The 26,972-nt window shown below is 58.1% G+C and overlaps 3 protein-coding genes across 3 annotated transcripts; all 3 read left to right on the forward strand.

Annotated features, from left to right (window-relative positions):
• Positions 1 to 459: 459 nt before the first annotated feature.
• Positions 460 to 1,911, forward strand: FAM43B (family with sequence similarity 43 member B). The gene has a single exon (XM_049791349.1). It carries the CDS (start codon positions 884 to 886, stop codon positions 1,781 to 1,783), a length of 900 nt encoding a protein of 299 aa, XP_049647306.1. The 5' UTR covers positions 460 to 883; the 3' UTR covers positions 1,784 to 1,911.
• Positions 1,912 to 3,362: 1,451 nt separating this feature from the next.
• On the forward strand, positions 3,363 to 6,221 carry MUL1 (mitochondrial E3 ubiquitin protein ligase 1). Its single transcript, XM_049791227.1, has 4 exons — positions 3,363 to 3,499; positions 3,623 to 3,710; positions 3,952 to 4,072; positions 4,875 to 6,221. Exons 1-4 carry the CDS (start codon positions 3,380 to 3,382, stop codon positions 5,602 to 5,604), a joined length of 1,059 nt encoding a protein of 352 aa, XP_049647184.1. The 5' UTR covers positions 3,363 to 3,379; the 3' UTR covers positions 5,605 to 6,221.
• Positions 6,222 to 9,611: 3,390 nt separating this feature from the next.
• On the forward strand, positions 9,612 to 11,037 carry CAMK2N1 (calcium/calmodulin dependent protein kinase II inhibitor 1). Its single transcript, XM_049791487.1, has 2 exons — positions 9,612 to 9,902; positions 10,896 to 11,037. Exons 1-2 carry the CDS (start codon positions 9,743 to 9,745, stop codon positions 10,964 to 10,966), a joined length of 231 nt encoding a protein of 76 aa, XP_049647444.1. The 5' UTR covers positions 9,612 to 9,742; the 3' UTR covers positions 10,967 to 11,037.
• The last annotated feature ends 15,935 nt before the right edge of the window (positions 11,038 to 26,972 follow it).

Consider the following 26,972-nt stretch of genomic DNA (forward strand, 5'->3'; position numbering starts at 1 on the left):
CCGGAGCTAAAAGCAACAGGTTAAAAGCCCAAAGCTCAGCCCAAGAGGAGCAGCAGGGAGGTCTGGCTCGCTTGGAAATAATGGGGAAAAAATAGGGTTTCTGGAGCAAAACCCACTAGCAAACCCGCAGGATCTGCAAACCCCGGTGCACTCCCTTGTGCAACACTCAGGTTTGAGGGGACACCCCCCCCCCCCCCCATCTTTTCTCATGCCACGGTCAGGAGCCAACATCCGACCCTCCCAAAAATCATCCCCCCAGCATCCTGCCCTAATTTCCCACCACGCAGGTGGGCTTTGGTCCTGGGGGGGGAGGGGGGTGGCAGATCCGGTCCCTGCATGGCTGGTGGTGATGGAGAGGGCGGGGGGAGAGGAATCCTTGATTTTCCCAGCATCTTTCTTTCCCTGCCCGAGCACGAAGCGAACGCGCATCCGGCGACGTGCACGGCGGCAGGGGGTGTCCGCCGGCGGCTCCCCGCGTGCTCGAGGCCGGGGCGACGCGGCGTCGCGGGGAGGTGGAGCAGCCCACGGAGAGCTAGCTGCATCCCCGCAGCCACCGTTCCCGCAGCAAGCGCAAGCGGCAGCCGGAGCACGGCAGCTCCTCGGCCAAGCGGTTCCGCATCCTCCCCGGGCAGACGGCATCGCATTCAGCAGCTGCATCCCGCTGTGCTGGGGTAGGGGCTTTTCCCTCCCCACCACCCCCCCCGGTGGGGGGGTGTGGGGACACCCCCCAGCCAGCTTTGGGGTCCGGGGGTTGGTGGTGGTGGTGGTGGTGGGGGGGTGTCTTTCTGCTCGCAAGTGGGTCGGTGGGGAACCGTCGCGGCAGGGCCGGGATTAGTGGAGGCGTGCGGGGTGGCCCGGGGGGGGGCCCCTCGGCAGAGCGGAGATGCTGCCCTGGCGCCGGAGCAAGTTCGTGCTGGTGGAAAATGAACGTAAGTGCAAAGGCAAAAGCCTGGGGCCGGGGCTGAGCTACGCCGCGTTGCTGGCTGGCTTCCTGCGCTCCTGCCCGGACCTCCTGCCCGACTGCCCGCTGGAACGGCTGGGCAGCGTCTTCCGCGGCAAACGCCAGAAAGTGGAGCTGAATAAGGAGGACCCGACGTACACGGTGCGGTACCTGGGCAACGCCGTCACCCTGCACGCCAAGGGTGAGGGCTGCACGGAGGAGGCGGTGGGCAAGATCTGGGCTAAGAGCGACGCGGGGGCCGGCGGGGCCAAGATGAAGCTGACGTTGGGACCCCAAGGTATCCGTATGACCCCCTGCGAGAAGGGAGCCCGCCGGCCGGGCCACGCGTACCTCCTGCACCGCATCACTTACTGCGCCGCCGACCGCCGGCACCCCAAAGTCTTCGCCTGGGTTTACCGGCACCAGGTGAAGAACAAGGCGGTGGTGCTGCGCTGCCACGCCGTCCTGGTCTCCAAAGCCGACAAGGCTCGCGCCATGGCCCTGCTCCTCTACCAGACCTCCGCCTCCGCCTTCAACGAGTTCAAGCGCCTCAAAAGGCAGAACGATTTCCGCCACGTCCAGCAGCAGCTCCTGGGTGACGCCATCGTCCCCTTGGTGCCCCTCCGCCGGCTGCTCAACACCAAGTGTCCCTACCGCCCGCCTGCCGAGAGGGCCCGCTGTGCCCCCCGACTCAGCTCCATCCTAGAGGAGGAGGAGGAGGAGGCCTTCGGCACCGGGGCACCCCGAGGGGATGGCGGCCCCAGCGAGCGAGCTGCCGTGCTGCGGCTGGCCAGGGAGATGCGGGGATGCAGCCTGCGCGGCCCCCGGCCCCCGGTTTGCTGAGCGGCAGCAGTGGGTCACCCCGTTTTGGGGATGAGGTGCCCTCCCCGCACCCCAAGCCAAAGTCGGACCTGCCTTGGGGACAAATCTGGACAAGACGGTGGCTTTGTTTGCAAGGAAGACCCCTGGGGCGGGGGGGGTGAGTTTGCATCCCGGGGACCCCCCCCCGGCCCCTGCCTCTGAACCTGTTCTCGTGCCTCCTCCGCGGCAGCCATAATAAAGTTAATGTGTGTTTTCTGCGGTGTAACGGCGCCTGTGTCTCACCTGGACCGAGCCCTGGCAAACGGGAGAGGAAGAGTTAAGCTCGTCACTGAGGCAATTTGGGGGTATTTATACCAAATTTACCCCTCGAAAGGGAAGCCAAACTGGGGGGGGGGGCTGCGGGGTCCCCTGCACTTTCTGCACCCTTCCTGCGGCACCAAGGGCTGGCGAGAGCCGCTCTGTGTAGTCATGGCAACTTGTTTTTTTAAATATAGAGCTGGGGGGGGGGGGGGTGGCACAAGGCCGCCTGCGCCAGGGAGGCTGCGATGGGGGTTTGGTCCCTAAGGCCCCCGGGAAAGAGCAGGGCTTTTGCCTGCAACCCCCCCCTGCCCACCCCATAAGCAGTGCCAAGGCCCTGAAGATCAATAATTTTCCAAAAATTACTATTTTTTTCCCCTCCCCATTTGCTGCTTTCCCAGAATAAAGAACAGCAAGGGGATAAGCTGGGGGGGGTGGGCAGGGTCTTGTGTGTGTGTCCCCCAGCATAGGGACCTGCCAGCCTGGGCCGTAGCCCTGTATGGGGTGTGGGAGAAAGACCCAACAAAATGGGGCTGGGGGCTGCGTCCCTGCAGGCCCCGTACTGAGCTGTGTCCTCACAGTGGCGGGGGGGGTCCCTTCGGGGCCGTGGGGTGCTGCTGCCCCCCACCCTGGTGAGTGGGTGCAAACACCTACCCCCCAGGTGCTATAGGGCTAGGGTTTGGGCAGATATCCCCCCCCCCCGCCCCCCCCCCCCCCCAGGCCTAGGGGGGATAGGCTTTGGCTTGGCATCCCCAAGCTCTGCAGGGGGCTGGGATTTGGGCTGCCGCCCCCCCCCCCCCCCCAAGGCCCTTGGGAAGGGGTGGGCACTGGGGGTATTAGGATCTGGGGCCCGCTACCAAGATCCTGAGGGGGATTTGGGCTAATCCCCCCCCCCCCCTAGGCCTTGTGGGGCTGGAGCTTAGTCTCCCCTCCAAGATCCAAGACCCGGGGCGGGGGGGGGGGGGGGGGGGGGGGGGGGGCTGGGATCTGTCCTGCCCCCTCCCCCCCCAAAAAAAAAGCCCCGGGGCTGGGATTTACCCTCGCTAAGGCCCCGTGGAGCCGGGATCTGACCCACCTCCCCGCTCCCAGGCCCTGTGGGGCTGGATTTGGGCTCCCCCGGCCACCCAGCAAAGCCCTGGGGGGGTGTGGAGGGGAGCTCTGCGCCCTTCGCCCCTCGTTGGCCCCCCCCCGCCCCTTCCCAGAGCAGCGGCCCTGGCGGACCGCGTCTCTATGGTATGGCGGTGCCGGCTGCCAGAGCGTCGCGGCTTACGTCATCACTCAGCGCCGGCGGGCGGTTGCCGCGGTAACGGCGCGGCGGCGATGGAGGGCGGCGGGCGGCCCTCGGCCGCGCAGGCCGTGCTGCTGGTCGCCAGCACCGCCCTCACCGCCCTGGTCTACTCCGTTTACCGGCAGAAGGCCCGCGTCGCCCGCGGCCTTGAGGTGGGTTGCGACGGGCCCCCGGGGCGAGGGGGGGGGGGGGGTTTGGGTGTCGCGCAGGGGCCCCGGCCCGCACCGCGGCCTGGTGTCGTCGGTTGAACGGCGGCCTCCGTTTCTTCCCCGCAGGGCGCCAGGAGGGTCCGGCTGGACGGAGACCTGCGGGCGGTGCTGCTGGAGGCGCCGGGACGCTGCGTCCCCTACGCGGTCATCGAAGGTAGGAGCAAGGCCTAAAAGCCAGGGCGGGGGGGTGTATCCTCACCCTGGCTGCCCCCTCGCCGGCTTGGTTTTATCCCCAGCCCCGCGGTTCTGCTCTCAGCAGCTCATCTCCTCCCTGTCAGGCAGCCTCTTCAGCCTCCCATCTCGTTCAGATACTGCCCCTACCCGCTGTATGCCATAAGAAATGGAGCAGAAAATTAATGAGCACCTCACGCACGTGCTTTGGATTTGTCTTTCAGGCGTGGTGCGGTCCGTTAAGGAGACCCTGAGCAGCCAGTTTGTGGAGAACTGCAAGGGTGTCGTTCAGAGGCTGACGCTGCAAGAGCATAAAATGGTGTGGAACCGAACAACCCACCTCTGGTAGGTGCCCAGCGCCCACAAACATCCAGCTTTCAGACCAGCTGAGGTGCCCTTGAAGGCCCTGAGATGCCGAAATGACTTCAGGCCCAGAAATGCCCCAGACACGGACCCCACAGTGCCCAGTTACAGCTGCTGGAACAGGGCATGTTTGGCTCTTTACAGGGCTGTAGCCTTTCAGAGTTCATATAGGGGCTGTAGGGGACGAGCACATAGAGTAACCCAACGTGGGCAGAACATTTATCAGTAGCCTCACGTTGTTGCTATGGAGGTGGCCATGGGACAATATTTCCCAAGCAAAACAACACCTTCAAAAGAGAAATTCAGCTGGATATGGGTGATACCCACACCCAGGGGACCTAAGGATGGTCCCAAGAGCAGCCTGGCCCGCAAGAGCTGCCGAAACAAGAACACGGCAACGCTCTTTGAGCCTCACCTAAGCGGATAACGCTTATCAAATTTGCACGTGTGACAGGCAGCGCTTCTCCTCGCAGGGCGGTTTCTGGCAGCCAGGAACACCACAGGGAGAGAAGGGGGAATTAAGTGGGCCAAAGTGCTCTCCTGGTGACGGTGGAAGCCCGCGCTACTTCCGTGGGAACTGCAGAAGCGTTGAGATGAGGGCGGCGAGCCTCCTTGAGGGGAAAGGTGCCACTCTCCAGAGAGTCCCATCCAAATAAACTTCACTCAGGGCAGGAGACATCTGGCAGTCCCCAAAATTGGCAGATCGGCCCACGTGGTGTTTCCCTGCCAGCCTCGGGGGAAGCACTAACACCTGCGTTTGCTTTGTCCCCTTCTCCTTCCCCAGGAACGACTATGAGAAGATCATCCACCAGAGAACCAACACCACCCCCTTCGACCTGGTCCCTCAGGAGGAAGGCACCGGTGTCACTGTCAGGGTGATGAAGCCGCTAGACGCTGCTGAGCTCAGCCTGGAGACAGTGTATGAAAAATTTCATCCCTCCGTCCAGTCCTTCACCGACGTCATTGGCCACTACATCAGCGGAGAGCGCCCAAAGGGCATTCAGGAGACAGAGCAGATGCTGAAGGTGGGCACGGCGCTGACAGGGGTGGGAGAGCTGGTTCTGGATAACACCACGATCAAGCTGCAGCCCCCCAAACAAGGCATGCCCTACTACCTGAGCAGCGTGGATTTCCACACCTTGCTGCAGAAACAAGAATCAAATGTCCGGTTTTGGAAAATCCTGACCATCATTTTTGGGTTCGCCACCTGCGCCGTCCTCTTCTTCGTCTTACGGAAGCAATACCGGCATCACCGAGAGAGGCAGCACCTCAAGCAAATGCAGGATGAATTCCGGCAGGCCCAGGAGCGCCTGATGCACGAAATGAACGTGGAGGGTGGAGAGACGCTCAAAAACGCCTGCGTCGTCTGCTTGAGCAACACCAAATCCTGCGTCTTCCTGGAGTGTGGGCATGTTTGCTCTTGCAGTGAGTGCTACCAGGCTCTCCCCGAGCCCAAACGGTGCCCTATCTGCAGGCAGGCCGTCTCCAGGGTGGTTCCCTTATACAACAGTTAAATTTCTGTGGCCGGGGGGAGCTTTTGGTGTTAAAGCTGCCTCTCGCAAAGGGGTTTTCTCGCCTCGCTGCTTGGTTGGTTGATTTGGGGGAAGGGGAGGGAGCTTGAGTGAGTGGGGTGCTTTGACTGGGGCACAGAGCCGAGTTTAGAAGGTGACGGTCCAGCTGATCAGGGCTCACGTCGCATTCCGGAGGTTTTCGGGGTGGGAGATGAAGATTCCTCGCAAAGCGTGTGGTGCTCAGCTGGGAGACGCAGTTTCAAGCTCTTCTGTAAAGAGTCAGACTCGCGGGGTTTGTGTCATGGTTTACTGAAATACCCGGCTTATAAAAGGCTGTGGGGGGAAAAAAAAGATGTATTATGCCTTTTCAGAGGCTGCAGGATTTAGACGATGCTGTCACCTGGCTCTGGGGACCAGGGTGGCCAGAGCAGGGTGGGCTTTCAGAGAGCTTGTAGGGGGGGTTGTGTGAACGCAGCTGACTTTGTGATCATCCACGAAATCAGTTTTTGGCTGTATCACGCCAGGACATGAAAACAGGGAGGTGAAAATGCTGTGGCTGATTTCTGCACTTGGCTTGAGCTGGTATAGAAAATGGGACATCAAGTAATAAAATAGATTGAAAAGTGCGTTTGTCTCGCATCGTTAGGTGACCCTAAGGGGAGTGACGCCGTCTGCTGCCCTTCTGTGCTCCCTGGGGCGTACATGCTGCGCTGGTGAACGCCGGAGGAATGTGAATCACCCTGAGCGGTGGTCAAAGGGGGGCGTAAGGGGCGTGGGATCCCATCCCTCTGCACTGAATCCAACACCAGTCAGGACAGACACTGCTGTCCCCTCCTCTGTAATGCAGAGTGGTACCAAACCCCCAAACTTTCACACAGAAGAGGAAAGCTCCCTTCCCCGCCTCCCCTGTTTTGCCATAAATCACATACGGTAACTGCACCCGAGAGGGTTAATGAACCCAATTAACGAACTTCAATTAATGTTTGCTGTGGAGGGCATCAATGAGTTTTCAATTAGAGAAACACAGGGGCAGGGTGGGGGAGCCCCTGGTTTGGGAGCCTGGAATGGGATTTGGGGGAAGACCCCGTGCTCTCTCCAGTGCCTGCAGGCAGGCAGAGCCGCTTGTGTCCCCCCCTCCAAGAACTCCCCCCTGCCCCAGCACATTTAAAAAGAGATCGTTTTCCATCGACTGCCAGGAAAAATGGTGAATTTAACAAGGAAACCAGTTGTTTCCTCGTTAAACGTTAACTAGCCTGGGCCGGGCAGCGTCCGAAGGCCGCTTCGGTTGTGTGGCACCGGTTTAATTTCCCCGCTGGCCCCAGAAGCGGGGCTTGGGCAGCCCCAGTGCCGGGAAGGGCCGCATCCAGCCTGCCCGCCGGCTGTAGATGGCAGTGGCTGCCCACCGCAGTGAGCCTGCCTGCTTGCCTGCCAGCGGGAAAAGCCAGAATCCCAGTGGGAAAAGCCAGAATCCAGCTCACTGGCAGAGGCGTCCTTCCTCTCCCTGCCGTTATCGCCCTGCCTTGCCCTTCACACCCTTCTGCTGCTGCCAGAAAATAAAATCTCCTTTTATCAGCACCGTGGGGAAAAAATGAAACACCAAGAAACCCTCAAGGCTTTCCCCAAGTGATCGGGTCTGCTGAATCCCACACCAAATGCCGCCGTCTTCCCAAGAGCGTGGATTTAAGATCCAGACCAGCCGAGACCCTGACTCCTTTCCTTAAAAGCAATTTTCTGCTGTAAAAATCATATTTAGAGGGTTTTTTCGGGGGGGAGGGGGGGGCGTTACTGCCCATCACTCCCTGTACCCTAACAAGGCTTTGCTTTTCCCTCCCCAGCTGCGGTTTCCTGGGGACCAAGCACCCCAAAAAGCTTTGTACCCTCGACGGGGACAGTGAGGAGGTCACCTCCCCTCAGGCAGCCAGGTGCAGGATGCGGCCTTGAGCCTCGGCATTTTGCCCGGGGAATGGAGCCATCATGCGAAGCCTAAAAATACACTTTTGGGGGGGCTGAGCTTTCCCCGTTACCTTTCGCCTCCTGTTTTCAAGCTTTCCCCCGTGATATCTTGGGCGTAGACGCAACCTTATGTAAGGAGTTGACAGCTCGGGGGTGTGCGGGGGTGCACGGGAGAGGGGCTCGCTCGGCTCTGGGAGCTGAGGATTTCAGCAAATGAGGGATTTTGGAGATAAGAGAAGCCCCGGGGCAGCATGCCCTGGCCCCAGTGTCGCAGGGCACCCTGTCCTTCCCGAGCCTCTGTCCTGCTTGGCCCCCAAAACGAGTCGGGCTCCCGCTTCCAGAGAAATCCGCTGGCGCAGATGTTGTAACCCAGCCTTGCAGAAACTTTTTTTTTGCTGCTGTTCCCCACTGTCCCCCCACTTTGCTTGGCAGGGGATGCACGAGGGATGCCTGAACCCCCCCACATAGCTGCAGTCTCCCCCAAAATGGTAGCCCCAACCTTCCCATCGCCCCTTGGCCGGGCTGGCTCCCTTTGCCAGGCAATAACTCCGATGACCCATGCCGCTGTGGCAACGCTGCGGGGAAAACCCAGTGGAAAGCTCACAGCAACCGAAAAACCCTCCTGCAGTCCCCTGGGAAAGGCCTATGCAGGGACACGTCCTGGGCACCAACAGCCAAGCGCGCCCAGACCGTCTCCCCACCTTGCAGCCCCCCCCAAAGTGCCAGAGGCCCCGTGACAGCTCATTCCTGCTGGGATCTGCAGGGCAGACGTGGGGCTGAGCCCACGCATCCTGGGAACAGCTGCTGAGCTCTCCAGGGCTGCTGTGGGGCAGCCTGGACTTCCCAGGGATGCCGTGGGGCAGCTCCAGGCTCAGCAGGAATGCTGCAGAGCAGCTCTGAGCTCCCCAGATGTGGCTGTGGGGCAGCCTAGGCTCCCCAGGGATGCCGTGGGGCAGCTCCAGGGTCTACAGGGATGCCGTGGGGCAGCTCTGAGCTCCCCAGGGACGCTGCAGGGCTCCCCGGGGATGCTGCGGTGCAGCTCTGGGCTCCCCAGGGATGCTGTGGGGTAGCTTTGGGCTCCCTAGGGATACTGCAGGGCACCCCAGAGATGCTGTGGGGCAGCTCTGAGCTCCTTGGGGATGCTCTGGGGCAGCTTGGGGCTCCCCAGGGGTGGCTGCAGGGCAGCTCCAGGCTCCCCAGAAGTGCTGTGGGGCAGCTCTGGGCTAACCAGGGGTTGCTATAGGGCAGCCCTGGGCTCCCCAGGGATGCTGTAGGGCAGCTTGGGGCACTCTGGGGATGCTGCGGGGCAGCTCCGGGCTCCCCAGAAGTGCTGTGGGGCAGCCTAGGCTCGCTGGGGGATGCTGTGGGGCAGCTCCGGGCTCCCCGGGGATGCTGTGGGGTGGCTCCAGGCTCCCCAGAAGTGCTGTGGGGCAGCCTAGGCTCGCTGGGGGATGCTGTGGGGCAGCTCCGGGCTCCCCGGGGATGCTGTGGGGCAGCTCCAGGCTCCCCAGAAGTGCTGTGGGGCAGCCTAGGCTTGCTGGGGATGCTGCGGGGCAGCTCGGGGCACTCTGGGGATGCTGTGGGGCAGCTCCAGGCTCCCCAGAAGTGCTGTGGGGCAGCCCCGGGCTCCCCAGAAGTGCTGTGGGGCAGCCTAGGCTTGCCAGGGATACCGTGGGGCAGCTCCAGGCTCCCCAGAAGTGCTGTGGGGCAGCCCAGGCTCGCCGGGGGACGCTGCGGGGCATCCCCGGGCCCCCCAGGGATGCTGCGGGGCGGCTCCAGGCTCCCCAGAAGCGCCGCGGGGCCAGCCGCGGGCTCCCCGGGGACGCAGCCGGGGCACACGCCGGTGGGGCAGCCCCGGGGATCCCCGCGGGGCGTGGGGCAGCCCGCCGGGGGCGGTGCCGCCGCCGGGGCCCGGGGAGGAGGGTTTTGGGGGGCGGGGGGGGGGGGGCCGTGCCCGTGCCGCTCCCGCCCCGTCCCGCCCGGTCCCGCCCCCCGCTCCTCTATCGCCGCCGCCGCCGGAGCCGCCGCCGCAGCCGCGGAGCCGCCAGCAGCGCCGGGCCGGGCCGGGATGTGACGGGGCGGCCGCCCCGCGCCCCGCTGCGCCGCTGCCCCGGGCCCGCGGGGCCCCCCGCGCCCCGGGAGGCTGTCGGGGGGCGGCGGCGGCGGCGGGTCCCCCCCCGCCGCCCCCATGTCGGAGGGGCCGCCCTACGGCGAGGGGCAGCTGGCGGGGGACGCGGCCGTGGGGCAGCTGCCCTTCCCCGTCCGCCTCCGCGGGCCCGACGGCCTCCTCGCCGGCGGGCAAGGCAAGCGGCCCCCCAAGCTGGGGCAGATCGGCCGCAGCAAGAGAGGTAGGTGCGGGGGTGGGGGGGGGGGTGCCGGGCGCTGGGAAGCGTCCCCGGGATGCAGGGCAGCGGGAAGCATCCCTAGGACCCAGGGCAGCGGGACCTTCCCGGGACGCAGGGCGCTGGGAAGCATCCCTAGGACACAGAGCAGCGGGAAGCATCCCCGGGATGCAGGGCACCGGGACCTTCCCGGGACACAGGGCGCTGGGAAGCATCCCTAGGACTCAGGGCGCTGGGAAGCATCCCTGGGACACAGAGCAGCGGGAAGCATCCCCGAGATGCAGGGCACCAAGACCTTCCTGGGATGCAGGGCGCTGGGAAGCATCTCTGGGATGCAGGGCGCTGGGAAGCGTTCCTAAGACCCAGGGTACACCGGGAAGCATCCCTAGGACCCAAGGCAGCAAGACCTTCCCGGGATGCAGGGCGCCGGGAATCATCCCTAGGACCCAGGGCACACTGGAGGTTGTCGGGCATCGTGTCCCGGGGACCTTCCCCTGGGCCACAGGACACCGGGGACCATCCCCGGGGACAGGGCGCAATGGACCGGGCTCCCTGCGGGCTGCCGGGCATCGTGTCCCGGAGACCTTCCCCGGGGTGCTGGGTAGTGGGAACCTTCCTTGGGGACAGGGCATCGTGCCCTGGGGACCATCCCCAGGACGCAGAGGTGAAGGGACCTTCCTTGGGGACAAGGCCCCGTGCCCCAGGGCCCTTTCCCGGGCCGTAGGTACCTTCCCCGCGGATGGGGCACCAGGCACCGTGCCGGGGCGCAGGGTACCGGGGACCCTCCCCAGGGACGGGGCACGGAGCACCCGGTACCCCGCGGGGTGTCGGACACCGGGCACCGGGCCGCCTTTGCCGATGGCCGCGCCAGGGACGCGGGACCCCCCTCCCCAACCCCAGCCCGGGGTGCCCACCGCCCCGGGGTGACCTTGGGCGAGGGGTGCACGGCGGCAGGGTATTCACCACGGTTATGGGTTGTTTTTTTTTTCTGCTTTCCAGTGGTTATTGAAGATGATAGAATTGATGATGTGCTGCAAAATCTCTCGGAAAAGGCCCCTCCCGGTGTTTAAAGCCTCCCCGGGGACGCTCGGCTGAAGCCGGAGGTGGGGGGGCCGGGGGGGGGGGGGGGTCGGTTTACAACACAGGTTATCGGCAAAAAAATAATTTCCCCCCCCTCCACCCCGCCGCCAAGACCGCAGCAACCGCGCCGAGCAAGCACTTGGAGAGCCGTCCTCGGCAGCCTGCAATCCCCACCGCACCGCAGCACAACCTGCCCTCCGACAGACACGCCGAGGGGAGGGCGGCGAGCGAGACAAAGCCCAACGGCAAATTTAAAAAAAAAAAAAAAAAAAAAAAAAAAAAAATTAAAAATAAATAAATAAAAAATAATAATCGGAAAAATAATCACCCGCTCCAAAACTCCCACCCCAACCCGCCGGCGCGAGGGATGAACGGAGGCGTCGCGCCACGGCTCTGAATTCCCGGTGATTTCTTTTCTCGGTCCGATGAACCTTGCACCACGCTAGATCGGGGGGTAAGAGGAAAGGGGGCAGCAAAAGATTTGGGAGGGGGGGGGGGGGGGGCCGGCCCCCGGGGTCTCCCCCCGGCCAGGGTTGTTCCCAGTGGGCACCTTGTTTACATTATTTAATCTTGCAAAAATGAATCTGTGCACTTGGATGTACCACGCTATCCCCTTCCTTATGATTTTTTATGTTGATGTCTTTGGATGTTGGAAAATGATATAAAATATATATATATATTTCATTTTAGTCACGTTTTAAGGTTCTCGAGGGGAAAACCAAAACTTTTATAAAGGAAGGGCCTAGAGGAGGAATTGCTGGTTTCTTTTTTAAAGCTTGTACTTCTTGGTTGCTGTGAGCAAAGGGACAGATTTTATATGTACAGGGGGGCGGGGGGACGCTCGGCTTTTCTAACTACCATGCAGTCTGTAGTGTGGGTGATCTTGGTTTTTTTGGTTTTTTTTTCTTATATTGTGGCAGTTTCCTCTCTTTAATAGACTGTATTAAAAATATATATATATAAAAAAAAATCTCTATAATGTAATCACAAGAGTGCCAAACACTTGGAGATGCCGGAGGGTAGCGATTCCCTCCCCGAGTCAAGCGGCACTCGGGGCTTTCTGCTCTTTCTAGGGCTCGGTCGATCTCTCGTGGGGTTTTCTTTGACTTTTCTAATCTTTCTTTATAACTATTTTGCATGATGTGCATAGAAAAAAAAAAAAAGGGAAAAAAAAAAAGCACCTCTTGCGCGAGGGCTTGGTTTCTTGTTTCTGTTTGCGACTCTGACTGACAGACCTCAAGGCAGGTTTTCTTTCCTCCTTTTCTTAAATATTGTGTATGTTGCACTTTTATCCACCACACAGGGCTATTTCTGCAATGTCCAAATAAAAAGGAAAATGAAACAAAATGGAAAAAAAAAAAAAATAATAAATGCGGATCTGCCGTGCTTTCCCGTGTGCTGCCGGGGCCCAGCGCCGCGAGCATCCCTCCCCATCCACCTAAATAATGCCAAAAATAACCAAGGAAAACCTCGCCGCTCTCTGGCACGGACCCCCCCGGCGATCGGGGTCATGCCCTGAATAATTAATTATAACTAATATTTATTTATGGGATTTTTGTTTGTTTGTTTGATGGGAAAACTCCTCTGGGGCACAAATTTCACGGAAAAAATTCAACACGAGGTCCCGAAAGCAGCCACTGGGAACAGGGACCCAAAAAGGCGTCCGTCCCCTTCGCTGCTGGGAAAGCCTGCGGAAAATGGGGGGTTTCGTCCCAGCGCCGCTTCCCCCCCACCCCCAAAACCCAAATACCGGCCGATTCCCTGCGGCCACCGTCGTTAATCATTGCCCGGGAGCGGGGCGGCATTAATAAGAGCCGTTATCGCTCCTGCCTGCGCGACCGAGGGCACGAGCAAACCTTTGTGCCGGGGGAATAAAAATACAATCACGCCAGGGGAAATGGGTCCCCGGGACGGGGTTTTATTGCAAAGAAAATAATATATTGCAATAAAAGCAGCATGCCGCCGAGCAGGGCTGGAGCTGCTTTGTATGGTGACGGCCGGGGGGGTGGGGGGACAACACATCGATTAATTTGAGGTGAGGCAGGGTGCCGGTGCTGCCCAAACACCCCCATTTTTGGGGTGCTAAGGCCACAAGAATCTGCACGGCCCTGCGCTCCCCTCCCCACCAGCTTTGCTATTTATTTCTCCATTTTTAACCCCCCCCCCCAGCTTGTCAAGGGTCCAGGATGGGATGGGGGAGATTTGCTAAAGTGCTCCCGTGAAAAAAAAAAATCCCCAATTATTTTAATTTTTTTTCCCCAGCGGGTTCAGCTCTGAGGTCGCAGCCGTATGGGTCGGACTCAGCGGACACCACCAACCCTTCGGCCCTGGGATTTTCTATTCGGGTTGACCCGACGTGTCTGCAAAGGACAGGATGGGCCCATGGGAGGTTGTTTGGGTTTGGGGTGTGTCGTCCCCCCCCAATCTAATGGGGTTTGCCTCAACCAGCATCTGGGTGCAAGCCCATGGCTTTGGGGAGGGCAGACGAGGCAGCGCTGGGCAGCTCGTAAGACACATAACCAAGGGCTGGATGCGGCCATTGACGCTTGGTTAATTAAGTTTACCAAAAAGCCCCCGTTTTACGTGAAAACCTGATCTAAGGGTCCAGACCCGATTGCCCGCTTTCTCCCCATGCACCAAAAAAACCCTCCTAGCACCCAAAACCCCCTGAAACCCAGATGCACCGGACCAGGTCCCATGGGGATGGGCTCCATGCACAGCCCCAGGAGCCCCCCCCAAAACCCCTCGACACCCAAGAGAAGCCAGGGATGAACCGGAGAAAACCTGAAGCCCGAGGGGGAAGGGAGGCTGAAAGAAGAGGAGATTCTGCTAAATTATAAACCGCTCTTTTATATGCGCGGCGCATAAATAATGGAGCAGGAGAGCCCGGCACGCCGGCAAGCTCGCTTACGGGGAGGATGCGGGATGGAGGGGCGAGAAGAGAAGGTTGCGGGATGGATGGCGGGGAAAGATGTGCCCAAGAGGCCGAGCCGGGGATCCCCCAGCCGTGCATCGCCGGGAGATGATATTCTGAAGGAGGATTTAAGGATTAAGCTGACCACGGGGCAGGAGTTTATTGCATACATTATTTAACAGATGGCCCAACGCAGGCGGCCGGCTGCCTACGGTCTCCCCGGTGACCTTGGCTGGGAGATGCCAGGCTGGGCAGGGAGCCTGGTGCCACCGCTGGGCTCCGGTTACGGGGACTGGAGGGAAAAAAAAAAAAACCACAAAAAAAAACCCAACCAAAAAAACAATCCCCCCCACGCCGGGAGCCAGCACCCAGCAGCTCCAGCGCCAAATCCCCATGGAAACTGCAAAAAAACCCACCCAACCCTGGCCCATATGGACTGCTTGTTTTGGCAGTGGTGGGGGAAAAAAAAAATAAAAATAAATATAGAAGAGCCATTTGCAGGTTTATTTACCAAAGGAAACTCGGCACCTTTGGAAGAAGCAGGGTGCTGGAGGGACAAGCGAGGTGCAAAGGTCCCGACAGCACCCAGAGCACTTGCAAAATCCCGCTCCCAGAGGTGCTTTAATCCCATTTCCCCGGGGATTTCGGCACTAGGGGAAGGTGCTAAAATACTTGCTCCCCCAGCAAAGCCAGCCCCGACCCCTTACGCCCAGGAGCTGGGGGTGGGGTATTTTTATCCATCCCTAAAGCTGCTCATTTTCCGCAAGCTTGAAATCCCTGCGGTGACTGCAGCATCAGCCCTTTGCACCGCGTAACCCACCCCCCCCGGGGATGATACCAGCCCTGGGGGTCCCAGGGCATTTTGGGGCTGCATCAGTGCCCCCCACCACTCATTTCCTACATCACCAGAGCAGTTTGCAATAACCCACAGAAAAACATCCCTAAAATTGAGGGCAGCTGGGGCAAAGCAGAGCATGGGGTGGGAGGGGGGAACGGGTGAACCCCCTAAAACAATTCCCCCAAAAGGATGCCCATGTAGCAACCATCCAAAATAATTTTTTTTTTTTTTTTTTTTTTCCCTCCTCTCCACCAGAACTAGGGCATGTTAAACTAGGCCAGCACTCCCCTGCAAAATGATTTATTTATCATGGGGGGAGCGAGGAGGGACAGCATGGGACTGGGGGCTGCAGAACAGCATGTCCGGGGCAGGGATGCTCCATCCTGCTCCAAACGCTGTGGTTTCAGGGGAGAAAATAGAGTCAGTTTTTTCCTCTCTTCTCGTTGAAAAAAAATCACAGTTACTCAGAAGGGGGCAGTTTTAGTGACCTTCAGCGGGGAAGATATGAAACTGGTCATTTTAATGTTATCAAACCCCTTTTGATCCGTTCGCTCGAGACCGCTACTGTTTTCAACCGCGTGCGATTAATGTTTTATATTGCGGCATTACCAACATAAAACATGCTTTAGCAAAACGGAAAATGGATAAAAACATGAAGGAAATTTTGCCCTGCAGAAAAACTCCATTATTTTTTCCCCTCCCTGCTTTTTAACCCAGGAAGGAGAAAAACCCAGTGGCTGCCCACTCCCACGCTCGAGATCTCTTGGCCCATCCCTACCGGGCGATGGAACCACAGGCGGTGGGGCTGGCCAAGAGCAATTTTGGGTGCAGCACCCTCCTGCTGGGTGCTCCCCCCCCCCTCAAATGTGGCCTTGGGGCTTTTTTTTTTTTTTTGCACTTAGTTTCCCCTGTGCCTTTGGGTTTCACCCTGGGAGAAGTGCTTCTCGTGGTGTGGACCCAAACCGGTGCTTGTTTGGGGGATTTTGGGGGGGATGCGGGTCCCCCATCCCTGGGCTCTTTGTCCCACAGCCACTAGAGGCCACTGAGGCTCTGTCATCCCGCCTGATTTATTCGCGTGGGACATTCAGATGCCGGCATTAGCACTCAAAAGGCTGAAACTGGGAGTGGGATGACGACACGCTGGGGACGACACGCACGGAGGCAGCAAAATTTGGGGAAAACAGGGCAGAGAAGGAAGGGCTCGTCCCCAAGCTCCCTCGGTATCCCCCAGGGGCACCCCCTCCCCGGGACCCCACGGGTGACGGGGAAAGTACTTTTCTCACCCCAAATCTGGTCAAGCCACTCAGCTGCCCAGCCCCACACTGAGCCCTACCAGGATTTTTGGGCATTCCCCCACTCCTCCCCAAGCTAAACATCTCCAGAGGACAGGGAAATGCTGCCCCACATGCGGCTTCCCTCCCAGGCCAGTACTCGGAGGTGCTGGGCTCACCAGGAATTTTTTGGAGGGGTCAAGCAGCTGCTCCCAGGACATGGTATTTCCCACCCCTTGGGAACATCCTGCAAAAAACCTCCCAAATCCCTCCGGATGCCTGCCTCGGGGAGCCTGAAAGCAGAGCTGCCTGCCTCCCCAGGCTCCTTATTTTCTTTTCTTTTTTTGCCTGGAGTTAAATTTTCTAGGATATTATAAACAGCTGTTCCCGCTAATGAGAACTAAGAGAAACATCAGACATCTTAATTTATATGTTGCTCAAGGTGTCAAACTGTTGCATTACAATACCAAGTGGAAGACACCTCACCAAAAAATGGGAAAAGTTTCACTCGGAGCTAAATGCAGAAGCAGATGCTGAAATAAAAACCAAGCCCGAGCAAAGCACCAGGCTCTGCAACCCTTCCAGTGTTTCCCCAGTTAAATATTCAAGGTTTGGGGTGGGATTTGGGGGTGGGAGGGGGGATAGAGATGCCTGCACAGCCTCACATTTGTGCAACCCAGGAGCATTTTCACACTCTCAGCGGGCAGGCGAGGATCACCACTGCTTTCTTGGGCCTGCCCCAGTTCCCAGCCTCATTGGCCTCAGCAGAAGATTTCCTACCGGAGATCTTCCACACGGGTTTCTCCCGTGGGTTTCAGCGGGATGTGCCCGCGATAGCGATCGCCCAACCTCCTGCCTGGGATGCAGCACGGGGGATATGAAGGAAACCAGAGGAATTAGGACTCCCTTCCACTCTATGGCATTGCAAATATTAATATATATTGGTTTTGCGGAGGTGCACGGGTGACACCCATATGAGCCCTTTGCTTTGCAGGCTTCGGTCCTCCCGGCGGCTTTTGGGCATCTCCCACCCCGCTCGCCCTTTCCCATGGAGTTGCTGTTGATGAGCAAGCACGGGGGGGAAAAAGGGAGCAAAGCGGCTGCCGGGAGCATCTCCCGGGGTGCCCGGAGCTTTGTGTGCACGGCTTGGAGTATCAGCCCCTTCCTGGGGTGGGGGCTAAAAGAAAATAAAGGAAAAATAACCAAACCACGAAAATAAACCCCCAAGCAGGCCATGTGATGTAACACTCCAGAATACCCGGCGGTGAGTCATGGCGCTGGGTGCTGAGATGGGGCTGATCCAGCTCTGAGTCAGCCCGGCGGGCTGTGTTTGCCCCCCCCCCCCCACCCACCCACACCCCCCGCAGCTCCCCGTTTCCCATTTTTGCTCCAAACCCGAACAAATACAAACAAACACACCGTGACTCAGAGGCACACAGTGGGGCTTAACCCGCAGGACCCCATTCTAGCCCCCCCCCAGGCACCCCAAATCCCCGACAGTGATCCCCGCAACGACAGGGCCAGACACACCAGCATCTTGCAAAAGCCAGGCCTGGGAATTGTTGAAGTATTTAAAGGGGCTTTTTTTAAAAAAAAAAAAAAAAAAGTATATTTTTGGAGGGGAGGGGGGAAACACAGACAGAGGAGGTTCTCAGATGCCACTGCAAGGAAGCACTTAGGATTTTCCAACTAGCTCTAATTAATGAGCATTTCCTTGCTTAGCATCATTTTAAACCTGAAGCACCAACTAATTCCCCTCAGTCACGAGCAGAGGAAGCAGATTCGGAGCACGGACCCTGCCCAGGGCCAGCTGAGATGATGGGATGAAGCCCCACACCTGGGACACCCACACTGCGAGGAGTGGTGGGTGCTGGTGGAGCTGGGATGAGGCTCAGCTCCCAGCTGGGTGCAATCCAGTCCCAGCCCTTCCCAAGCCACAGCATCCTATAACATCCCCAGCGGGATGGAAACCAGCAAGAGTCAGGGTTTATTTTGGAGGAGGTGCTTTGGAAAGCTGCTCTGGGGTTATTTTCACCTGACCTGGACAAATACATGGAGGGGGAAAACCCTTGCAGCAAAAAAATGCGTGCTAGGACAAGTAGCATGCAGGACCCAGCGTGGTGCAAAGCTGAGCCTGACGCTGGATTTAACCTCCCGGGATTCTCCCACCCGGGTTAACCCCCAGCCTCGTTGCCCAAGTTAATGCACCGTCCCCGTGCCCCAGGTTAAGGAAAGGCAGAAGGCGAGTCGCCCCGCACCAGGAGCGGGATGAGACCCTGGCAGCATCCTTCAGCATCCTCAACGGGTTGTCATAGCAACAGGTTCAGCCCCAAATTGGCCATGGGTGCCGGGGAAGCAGAGGCGAGGAGGGGGCTCAGAAGGACACCTAGCACACCAAAACAGCGGTGTTTAATAAGAAAAGAAATCATTTTGCACCTTGGTGCACTGAGAACAGGCGTGAGGGGAGGCTGAGGTCTTGCTGTCGGGGCTGTGACCCGATGCAAATCCCTCCCCAGGGCCAGGCCCACTGGGGGGTTTTGGGGAGCTGCCCCCCATCCCATCACCCCTGCAAGTGACCGCTACTCAGCGCAGATCCCCATCAGCCCATTTCAGGTGTATCAGCCTTCCCAGTTTAATTCACAACCTGGCTGGGAAGTCCGGAGCCCTGCTATAGCCTTTCCTGGCTCTAGGCAGGAGCAAACAGCCACGAGACACCAAAGCACTAATTTTACAGCCCTGAACGCCAGGGGAAAAAAAAATAAATTAAAAAAACCAACCAAAAAAAAAACCCCCCACATCCAGAGAAGGTGCAGGCAGGAGGGAGAGCCTAGGCAGGTGCACGGATGCTGCCGGGTGCACGGATGCCTGTGGGCCCCCGCAGCCGCCCACCCCCACGGCGGTGCCCGCCGGCTGCGGCACTGTTACACAAGGCTCCCGGCGCTTGCATAAGCCGCAGCGGTGTGCGCAGCCCCAAGAAGAGAGGAAAAGCAAGGAGGGACCACGGTCCTGAAGCTCTGCCGTGGGATGGGACCCATGGCCTGAGCCCGTCTCCCACGGAGAGGGTCCCCCCCCGCGGGTGCCACAGCAGGGACATCACGCAGCCGGAGCTGTCCCTAAATGCAGTGGCGTGACCCCCTGCAGCGTGACTGACCCCATCTCTTCACCATCCTTGCTGGAGAGACACCCCCCCCCCCCCCAAAAAAAAAAAAAAAAAAAAAAAAAAAAAAAAAAAAAAAGAGGAATTCAACTCGCCACAGCTCAAGCCCAGGAGAAAGGCTGCCAAAAAGCCCAAAGCCAGCGAGCAGCACACACAGGAGCCCTACAGCACCCAACACTCACTTGCCTCCGCTTCCAGCCTTGGGACTAGGGGTATCCCCAAGGGAAGACCATTTTTTAAAGACTTTTAACCAAGCAGAAAGGGGCGTGCGACAGGGAGACACTTTGCAGGGCTCGGGCAGGCTGGGAGCAGCATCAGCCGCTCCTGGGAGCCTCTACAGAGCAGCACACTTGTGGGCGAGCATCTGCCTTCGGCTCCCAGTCCTCACCCCAGGAGGAATAAGCACGGCCTTTAAACCAGCATAACATTGCCAACCCAGGGATGCATTTGGTTAAAAGCCCCGTAAATTTTGCACAGGGAGGCTCACCCTCTTTATGCACCAAAATACGTTGTTTCTACGTGTCGTGGCGCTTTGGCATCAGCTCATCTCATAGGTTTGCACAAGCCCATGGCAAGAGATGGTTGCAAGGACCTGCAACGCCAACCAGACCATCTCTTCCAAAGGAATTACACCCCACAGCCCCGATGATCACACTTTCCAGGGGCTGTGCCCCACCACATAGCGGCTGATGTGCATTTTTACCCCAACACCTTCCCACCCCACAAACCCACGTAACCTCACAACGCTACCTGCATCCCTTGCTTTCCTGCCTCGTACACAGAAAGGGTTAACAGCAGCAACGAAAGAGCCAAGAAAGCCCCTAATTTAATGAGCAGGGAGAAAGGGGAAGCTCACAGACCTCTAGCTTAGCTTTTTGAACCTCTGCAATATAGGATCTGTGGGTTCAGGAGACTTGATGATTTTCACAATTAAAGGCACCTCCTGAGAGGCTGCGCACAGAGGGGACAAGCGTTTGCAGGACCCGTGCTCACGTGTGACATCCCAGCCCGGTGCATGCTTCCCCTGGCAAAGGTGACTTCACAGGTGGCACGAACAATAGAAAACCAGAAAAGGCCATTGCACAGGGGGGGACCAGTCCTCCTGATTTAAATGCAACCCCCAAAACCAACGCTGCAAAGCCATAGGCATCCCCGGACCCCAAATAAACACTTACCAGTGGCCCTCGGGCAGCGATGCCAGCCCCTTGCAGCACAAGGGAACAAATTTCCATCCTCCTTCCTCACGTATGCTGGGGAACGGCACTGTGGGGACAGCAGCCACCCCAAAAGCAGAGCCCAGAGACAGGGACAACCATAGCTTGCTGGCAGGATCGGGCTTCCCAGAGCCCTAGGCATGCACCCATCCCTCCTCTGAAGCTCCCCCAAACCTCAGCCTCAGGCCTTTTATTGCCTTCAGGATAAATAAATTACAAAAAGTCAGTGCAGCTGTCCTAAGTGTGAGTACAGGGGGAGAAAAACCAACCCAAAAGGGCCTAAACCCCAGGTGCTTAAAGAGCACCCAGCCCCAAGGTGAGCACAGGACCAGCTGATGGCCACTAAAATAACATTATTAAGGTGATGCCCAGCAAAGTGCATGTGCGGGGCCACCGAAACCCCGCCGAACCCTTCGTTTTCCTGCAAAGAGGAGCGGGGCCAGGGCGAAACAGAGCTGCGGGAGGCAGAGAAGGCGGCGTGCGAAAACGCGGGGCGGCCGGCAGCTATTTCTGCGCCGTGTCAGCACCCACTGACAGCAGCCGCTGTTTGCTTCTGCGACGCATCGGCGTGAGCGCCCCTGAGAACACGGCAAAGCTATAGGCTTATTTTTATATATGAAATCCACGTGTATTTTTATGTATTTCTACGTTATCCCTGCAGTGCGCTCGGCGGGATTGCAAGGCGTGGAGCTGATTTTGGGTGCAAAGCTTGGGAGTTTGGGGTCCAAGCGAGCTGCTGGCAGGTGCCGGGCTGCAGCCGTGGGGTCTGCATTTAGGGACTCCCGGGACTCCTCATTTCCCCTTATCCGATCGGCAGAAGCCTCTGGAAATCCCTTCTCCTTCCTTGTGCTCAGGGTCAGTCTTTTTTTCCTCAATTTCTGGGACTTGGAGATAGAGCCAAGCGAATGCAACCGATTGTGTAACATTTTGCTCAAAAAGCTTCTTAAACAGCCACATATTTCTGTTGGATTTCCCCTGCCCTTCGCTGCTGATTACGGGAGTATTTATATATAAATAGAAGCTGTCTTCCCTGTAATCTGCGTGTTTCTCCTAATTAACTCGGGGCTGCTCTCATCGGGCTGCTCAGCCCTTGGTTTTGGGGGTGCTGGGACCCAGCGGCGCTCAGAGAACCCAAATCTGCCAGATTTCAGCTGGAATTACTTTTTAGTTATTTTTGAGGGAGCAAAGCCCTCCTGGCTCCCGGAGGCTTGGAAGAAAAATGTTTTCCAAACTTTATCTGCCCCAGCATCCTCCCTGTCCACCCAGCCCCCTGCTCGGGGGAGTGCTCGAACACGACTTCTTCACCGCACCTTCCTCCGTCCTCACAAAGCTCTCCTGTAATTTATGGAACGTCTCGATTTGCTAATTATTTTAATCATTATTACTCATCTTTCCCCTTCTTCCCCCCCTTAAAACTTCGTCCTGAGCCTGTCAATCACTTTAATAGCTGTTTACAACCTATCATCAAGTCTTGCATAACATCCACATGACTTCGCTCAGATGCCTCTGACACCCAAAAGCTGCCCCTGAGCTCTATTTCGGGAGCGATGAAGCCCACGGCACCAACCGGCTGCATCCCCCGCCGATGCGCCGGGGCCCTGGGATGGGGAGAATCAAAGGGACAAACAGCCCCCAAAGCGAAACAATTTTGTAGTTAGTGTAAGACAACCCCACATTCCTCCCTGGCCCAGGTTTTGGGGGTGAGGGCTTGTTTGGGTGGCTGCTGACCGCTTCCCCGGCATTGCAGGTAGATGTTGCTTTGCTACATTTATTTGGAGAGATCAGGAGCAAAAAGCATCCGGAGCAGCCCTGGACCACTTTGTGGATGCTCTCGGGGGGCTGGGGCTGCAGCACGGCCTCTGCGCCCCGCTCCCCTCGGCCCCAGTGGGACACACACACACAAAGCACAGCAAATGCTGTTAAAAAGCTCATTTTCCAGCAAAGTTCTCCACCCCGCGGCATCGCCCGTCGGCGGCGGGTTGGCAGGCGGACGGGGGCAGAGGCACAATCTGTGCTTGAATGGCTGCCGGCACATTGCCAGCCCTTTTCGGCAGGCGATGGCTGGGTTGCGGGGGGGGACACACAACACCACGGCTCTTTTTTAAGCTCTCCTGTCCTCCCCCTCTCCCGCAGGTTTCATAACCCTTCAAAGCAAGGAAAGGCTCCTTCGGTTGCCGGCTAACGAGCCCCTGCGGAGGAAAAGCCATGGCCCTGGCAGGCAGGGATGTTTGGCAGCAAAATCTCCCCACCGTGGCACATGTCGGGGCGGGGGGGACGCGGAGGGGTCTCTGTGGGACCCTACCATCCGCCGTAACTCCCTGGGACCCCCACTGGCAGCCCCAGGGGTGCAGTTTTGCACCACGGCTGCCCCAATTTGGCTGGTTCTCTCCCCAAAACACCCCTTGGCACTGATGGCAGCACGATGCTGCCCGGGGCTGGGAAGCCTTTTCCTCCCTCCCCACGCGGATGCTGCATGCAAATATTTATTTACACAGTGTAAAGGGGCTTATTTATTAAGCTATGGCTGACAACTGTATCCAAACTAATTTCTCTTAATGAGGCACTTGCAGTCACCCTGGCAACAGCATCGAAGCACCCTTCCTTAAGAGGATAACTTAATGGGGTGAAAATCCCCTTGGATGCCAAGGGGGATGCTGAGGGGGACCCTCTGGAGATGCTGTGGCCGGAGACACCCGTCCCCACTCCTGGGGAGACCTGCTCCATCCCCAGAGAATATGGCAGTTCCCAGCCTCTTCCAGCAGCCAGCCCTGCTCTCATTAGTGGCCCAATTAGCCAACCGAAGGCCAGCTAATAAATCAAGGGTTGCTGCAGCACAGCGGGCAAGCATGGCCGGGCACTTTTTTAGCACACGGCTCATCCCTGGGCTCAGTCCGGGGCGAGATGATGGGGAAAGAAGTGTTTTCCATCCACGCGGCTTTGCCAAGGGTGCAGCAAAGATGGGCAGTGCTGGGGCAGGGTGGGGAATTTGGGAAGGGAAAGAGGCTTGGAAAGCAATTGCCAGCCCCTCGCCCCAGTGCTCTTTCCCAGGAGGCTGGCAGAGGTGGGGGGATGAGACAGAAACAGCCGGCCCTTCTGCTCTGGTACAGAGAGGGGAAATTGGGCCGCAACTGTCTATTTTTTTTAATAGAGGTATATATACATAGGGCACCAAAGGCAGGAGAGCATCCGAGTGGGTCCTTGCTTGCCAAGAGGAAAATAAGGGACAACATAGCTCCTACCTCCTGCTTTCGGTTGGAAAACATGATGGCTGCTTGATTAATACCTGTAATAACAACACTAATTAAGGAAGGTGTAGGATGAAGGCAGAAGGATTTTGGCACCCTTCCAACGACCTGGGTGACAGGGTAAATTGCTGAAAGCCCCGATCCTAGATAGAGATGGCAGCAGGATTTCTCTGCTCCGCATCTCTGCCTCATGGAAGAATTGAACCAGACTGCCCCTGTTTTTTAAAACCCCGGAACCATCAGCTTACAAAGCGCTGTGCCGTTTGGGGTTTGCAAAACACAGAACCTGAAGGAAGCTCCTTCCCCTCTGAAATCCAGATCTTAACTCATGCACTACATTAGGATGGGGGTTAGGGTTTTTTTTTTGGACAGCCACACAGTGCTCCAGCCAGCTGGGGTGCCCCTGAGGAAGAGGGCAGGCACAGACCCAGGACCACCACCCCCCCCCCCCCCCCCCCAAACAAAGGACTCACACCGGGCAGTTAAGCAGGCTGTGATTTACTGGGACAACAATTTCTGCAACAGAGAACACAACTGCACCAAGGCACCCAGCCGGCAATCCTGCAGTGCACCAAGCATCGCCACGCTGGGGACCCTGGAGAGGTGACACCGAAAGCAGAGACCGGAGGGATGCTTGTGGTCCCTGGCACCAGTTTCCCTCCCATCTACCCTCCAGACACACAGACACAAAACAGAAACCTGCTGAAACACGGCAAGGCTGCTACATGCCAAGGGAGGGAGTGAAAGGCAACAGGTTTCGGACAGGCTCCACGGGCATTGCAGCCACACCAGAGGTGACGGCGTGTGATTCCCTCCATAGGCACTTGATCCGCAGAGCTGCCTCCGGCTGGATCCTGCAGAAAAAGCCCGTCCTGGGGGCTGCCAGGCAGGGCCCGATGCCACCAGGGCCGGGTGGTGAGCTCGATGCCTCCCCGATCAGCAGAGAGTGAAGTGGGAGGCCTGGGGGTGAGGGCACCCACCTCCTTGCAGAGCACGGGGTGACGATGGCGAGCATCCCCATGCCTGCCAGGGTCCCAGGCAGCAGGTTTGAGGAGACTCACCCCACTTCGTGTCCCAGCACAGACCATCCTGGAGCATCCTCCGACACTGAGCTGGCCACAGCAGCTGGGCAGAGGCGCCAGTGGCATGCACGGTGCAGGATGGGGCTGGAGAAGTGAGAGCAGCGGTGAGAGCAGCGTTGGGCTCCGAAATGGGATCACCCCCTTCATCCCCTTTGCCTTCCCTGAAAGCCAAGGGGATGCAGCAAGTGCTGCACCGCCGCTGCGCACTCACCCCTGAATGCAGAACAAGGGACCTGTTGACTCCAGAAGCCCCCCAAATTGGGGGCACGCTCGTTTTGCCGATGTCTCCAGATTAACAGAGAGCGGGGCAGCTCCTAGGAGTCAGCCTGGGTATTTTGGGAGAACCAAGGGATCAGAAACCAGCTCACTAGTAACGCCAGGAGGGCTGAGATGTATGTGCCCCAGGAATAAACCCTGCTCTGGTAAAGTCACGGGGACCAGAGGGGATCATGGTGGGCAGGGAGCTGAAGAAAGGCAGAAAACAAGAGGTAGTTTTTGCTTGTAAGCTAAAATACTCCTGATCTCCACCAGCTCTGCTCAGAAAAAAACCAAAAGTTTTCATACAAAGCAGATTCCTGCTCACAACGCTTTGCTAGGGATCGGAGGGGATGCTTTCCCCCATGGGAAAGTTTCAAAGAAAAGATGCTTTGTCTCAGAAGGAAACACCCCTTCCCATATTCCCACATTTCCCCAGTTTCCCAGCTGTTTGCAGGCGGACAGTTTTCAGCTCTTACACTCACACTCCCCTTCTTACCGGTCCCTCCTCAGCAGAGGAGCCAAAACCCCTATGCCTGTGAACCAACTGCATTTCCTTCGATTTTTCTAAGCCCCCAGACAAAACCAGCCTAAGTCCAACCAGAACTGGGGCCTTTCTGCAGCGGAAAATTAAAGATAAAAAAATTAATAAACCCCCCCAAAAACCTGGAACCTCTATTTCCCCCGGGAACGTCACTGACTAGTAACAAGTGAGCTTGTGGTTGAAAAACGTCCATTCCCAGCTTCTCCTCCCTGTCTCCTCCTCTTCTTCCCATCAGCTTCTAGAAGCCACAGTCCTCACGGTGCCTCCAGTGCCCTCGGTCTGCTATGAATTACGGCGGATAACGAAGCTCCCAGAAATCCCCTGGGTATCGCTGGGCTGTGCTGGAGCCAGTGGAGGGATTTTGCTGCACCATGTTGAAAGCTGCCCGTCACAGTGAACAACTTGGCCGGGCTCCCGTGGAGCCGTGGTACCCACAATGGTTCCGGGGATGCAATATGTGTCTGGCCACCTCTTGGCTTTAAGCAGCACGAATGCAAGAAGCGGAGATGGGGAGAGCAATGGCTCCATGTTGCTCCGAGGTTTGGGAAGGCTCTTCTCCTCTCTTCCCTTCAAGAGGGTTGAGGCAAGGGCAGGTCTGGCCATGGCTCTTGGGACAGATGCTGCAGGGATCCCAGGACAAGCCCACCAGCTTGGTGGGGTTTAGAGGGTCCAGCATCCTTAAAAGAGCAAGGCTTGGAGCCGTTGGATTCCAAGGCAGGTCCCTGCCATTCAGATCAGCACACAGGAGGCTCATGTGGAGAAGGAAGGATTCAGCATTTCGGCAGGGAATAAAATTCCTCCATTATTTTAATGCAGGGGATGTCTATTCCATGTCAAGTGCAAGGGGCTGGTTTCCTTAGCCCGTCCCTTCCTTCAGTCCCAGGCACCCCTGCTCTGCCTGCGAAGCTCTGAAGGCACGCCATCGGCTGCAAGGGGTCTGACAAACTCCCTCTGGGATCACAGAGGGGCTGAGGGAGCCCAGCACCATGTGGATGTGATGGGATTCGGTCCCAGCTGCCGACTGGCCTGGCTTGTTGGCGCATTGCTGGGCTCGAGGCAAGGCAGCATCCTCCTGGCCGTGACAGCAGGATTGCTCTTCAGATGGTCAGTCCCAGCCTGGATTTCCTTTGATTCATGAGATGAGTATGCTGTTGGACGTTCAGCTTTGGCAAAAGACATCTGAGATGGCAGAAGCCAGAGAGCAGCCTCAGGAGAACAGCGACTCGGGGCTGGGGGACTGCAGCAGGGGCTTGGCAGCAATTTGGGGCTGGAAAGAGGCAGCCAAGCGAGGACAGGGCAAGTCGAGCAGGCATTAGGGAGACCTGCTGTGGGAACAGGGCTGAGAACCAGAAGAAACCAGGATCAGAAGGAACTGTTGTAGCTGGAGGTGCTGCAGCAGTTAAAAATAAATAGCATCCTATGGTGGGCAGCTGGTAGGTACCTTCCCAGGGCAAAATACCAACCGCTGAGCACAGG

The sequence above is a fragment of the Accipiter gentilis genome, chromosome 1, assembly GCF_929443795.1.
Source record: "Accipiter gentilis chromosome 1, bAccGen1.1, whole genome shotgun sequence".
Lineage (NCBI taxonomy): Eukaryota > Metazoa > Chordata > Aves > Accipitriformes > Accipitridae > Astur > Astur gentilis.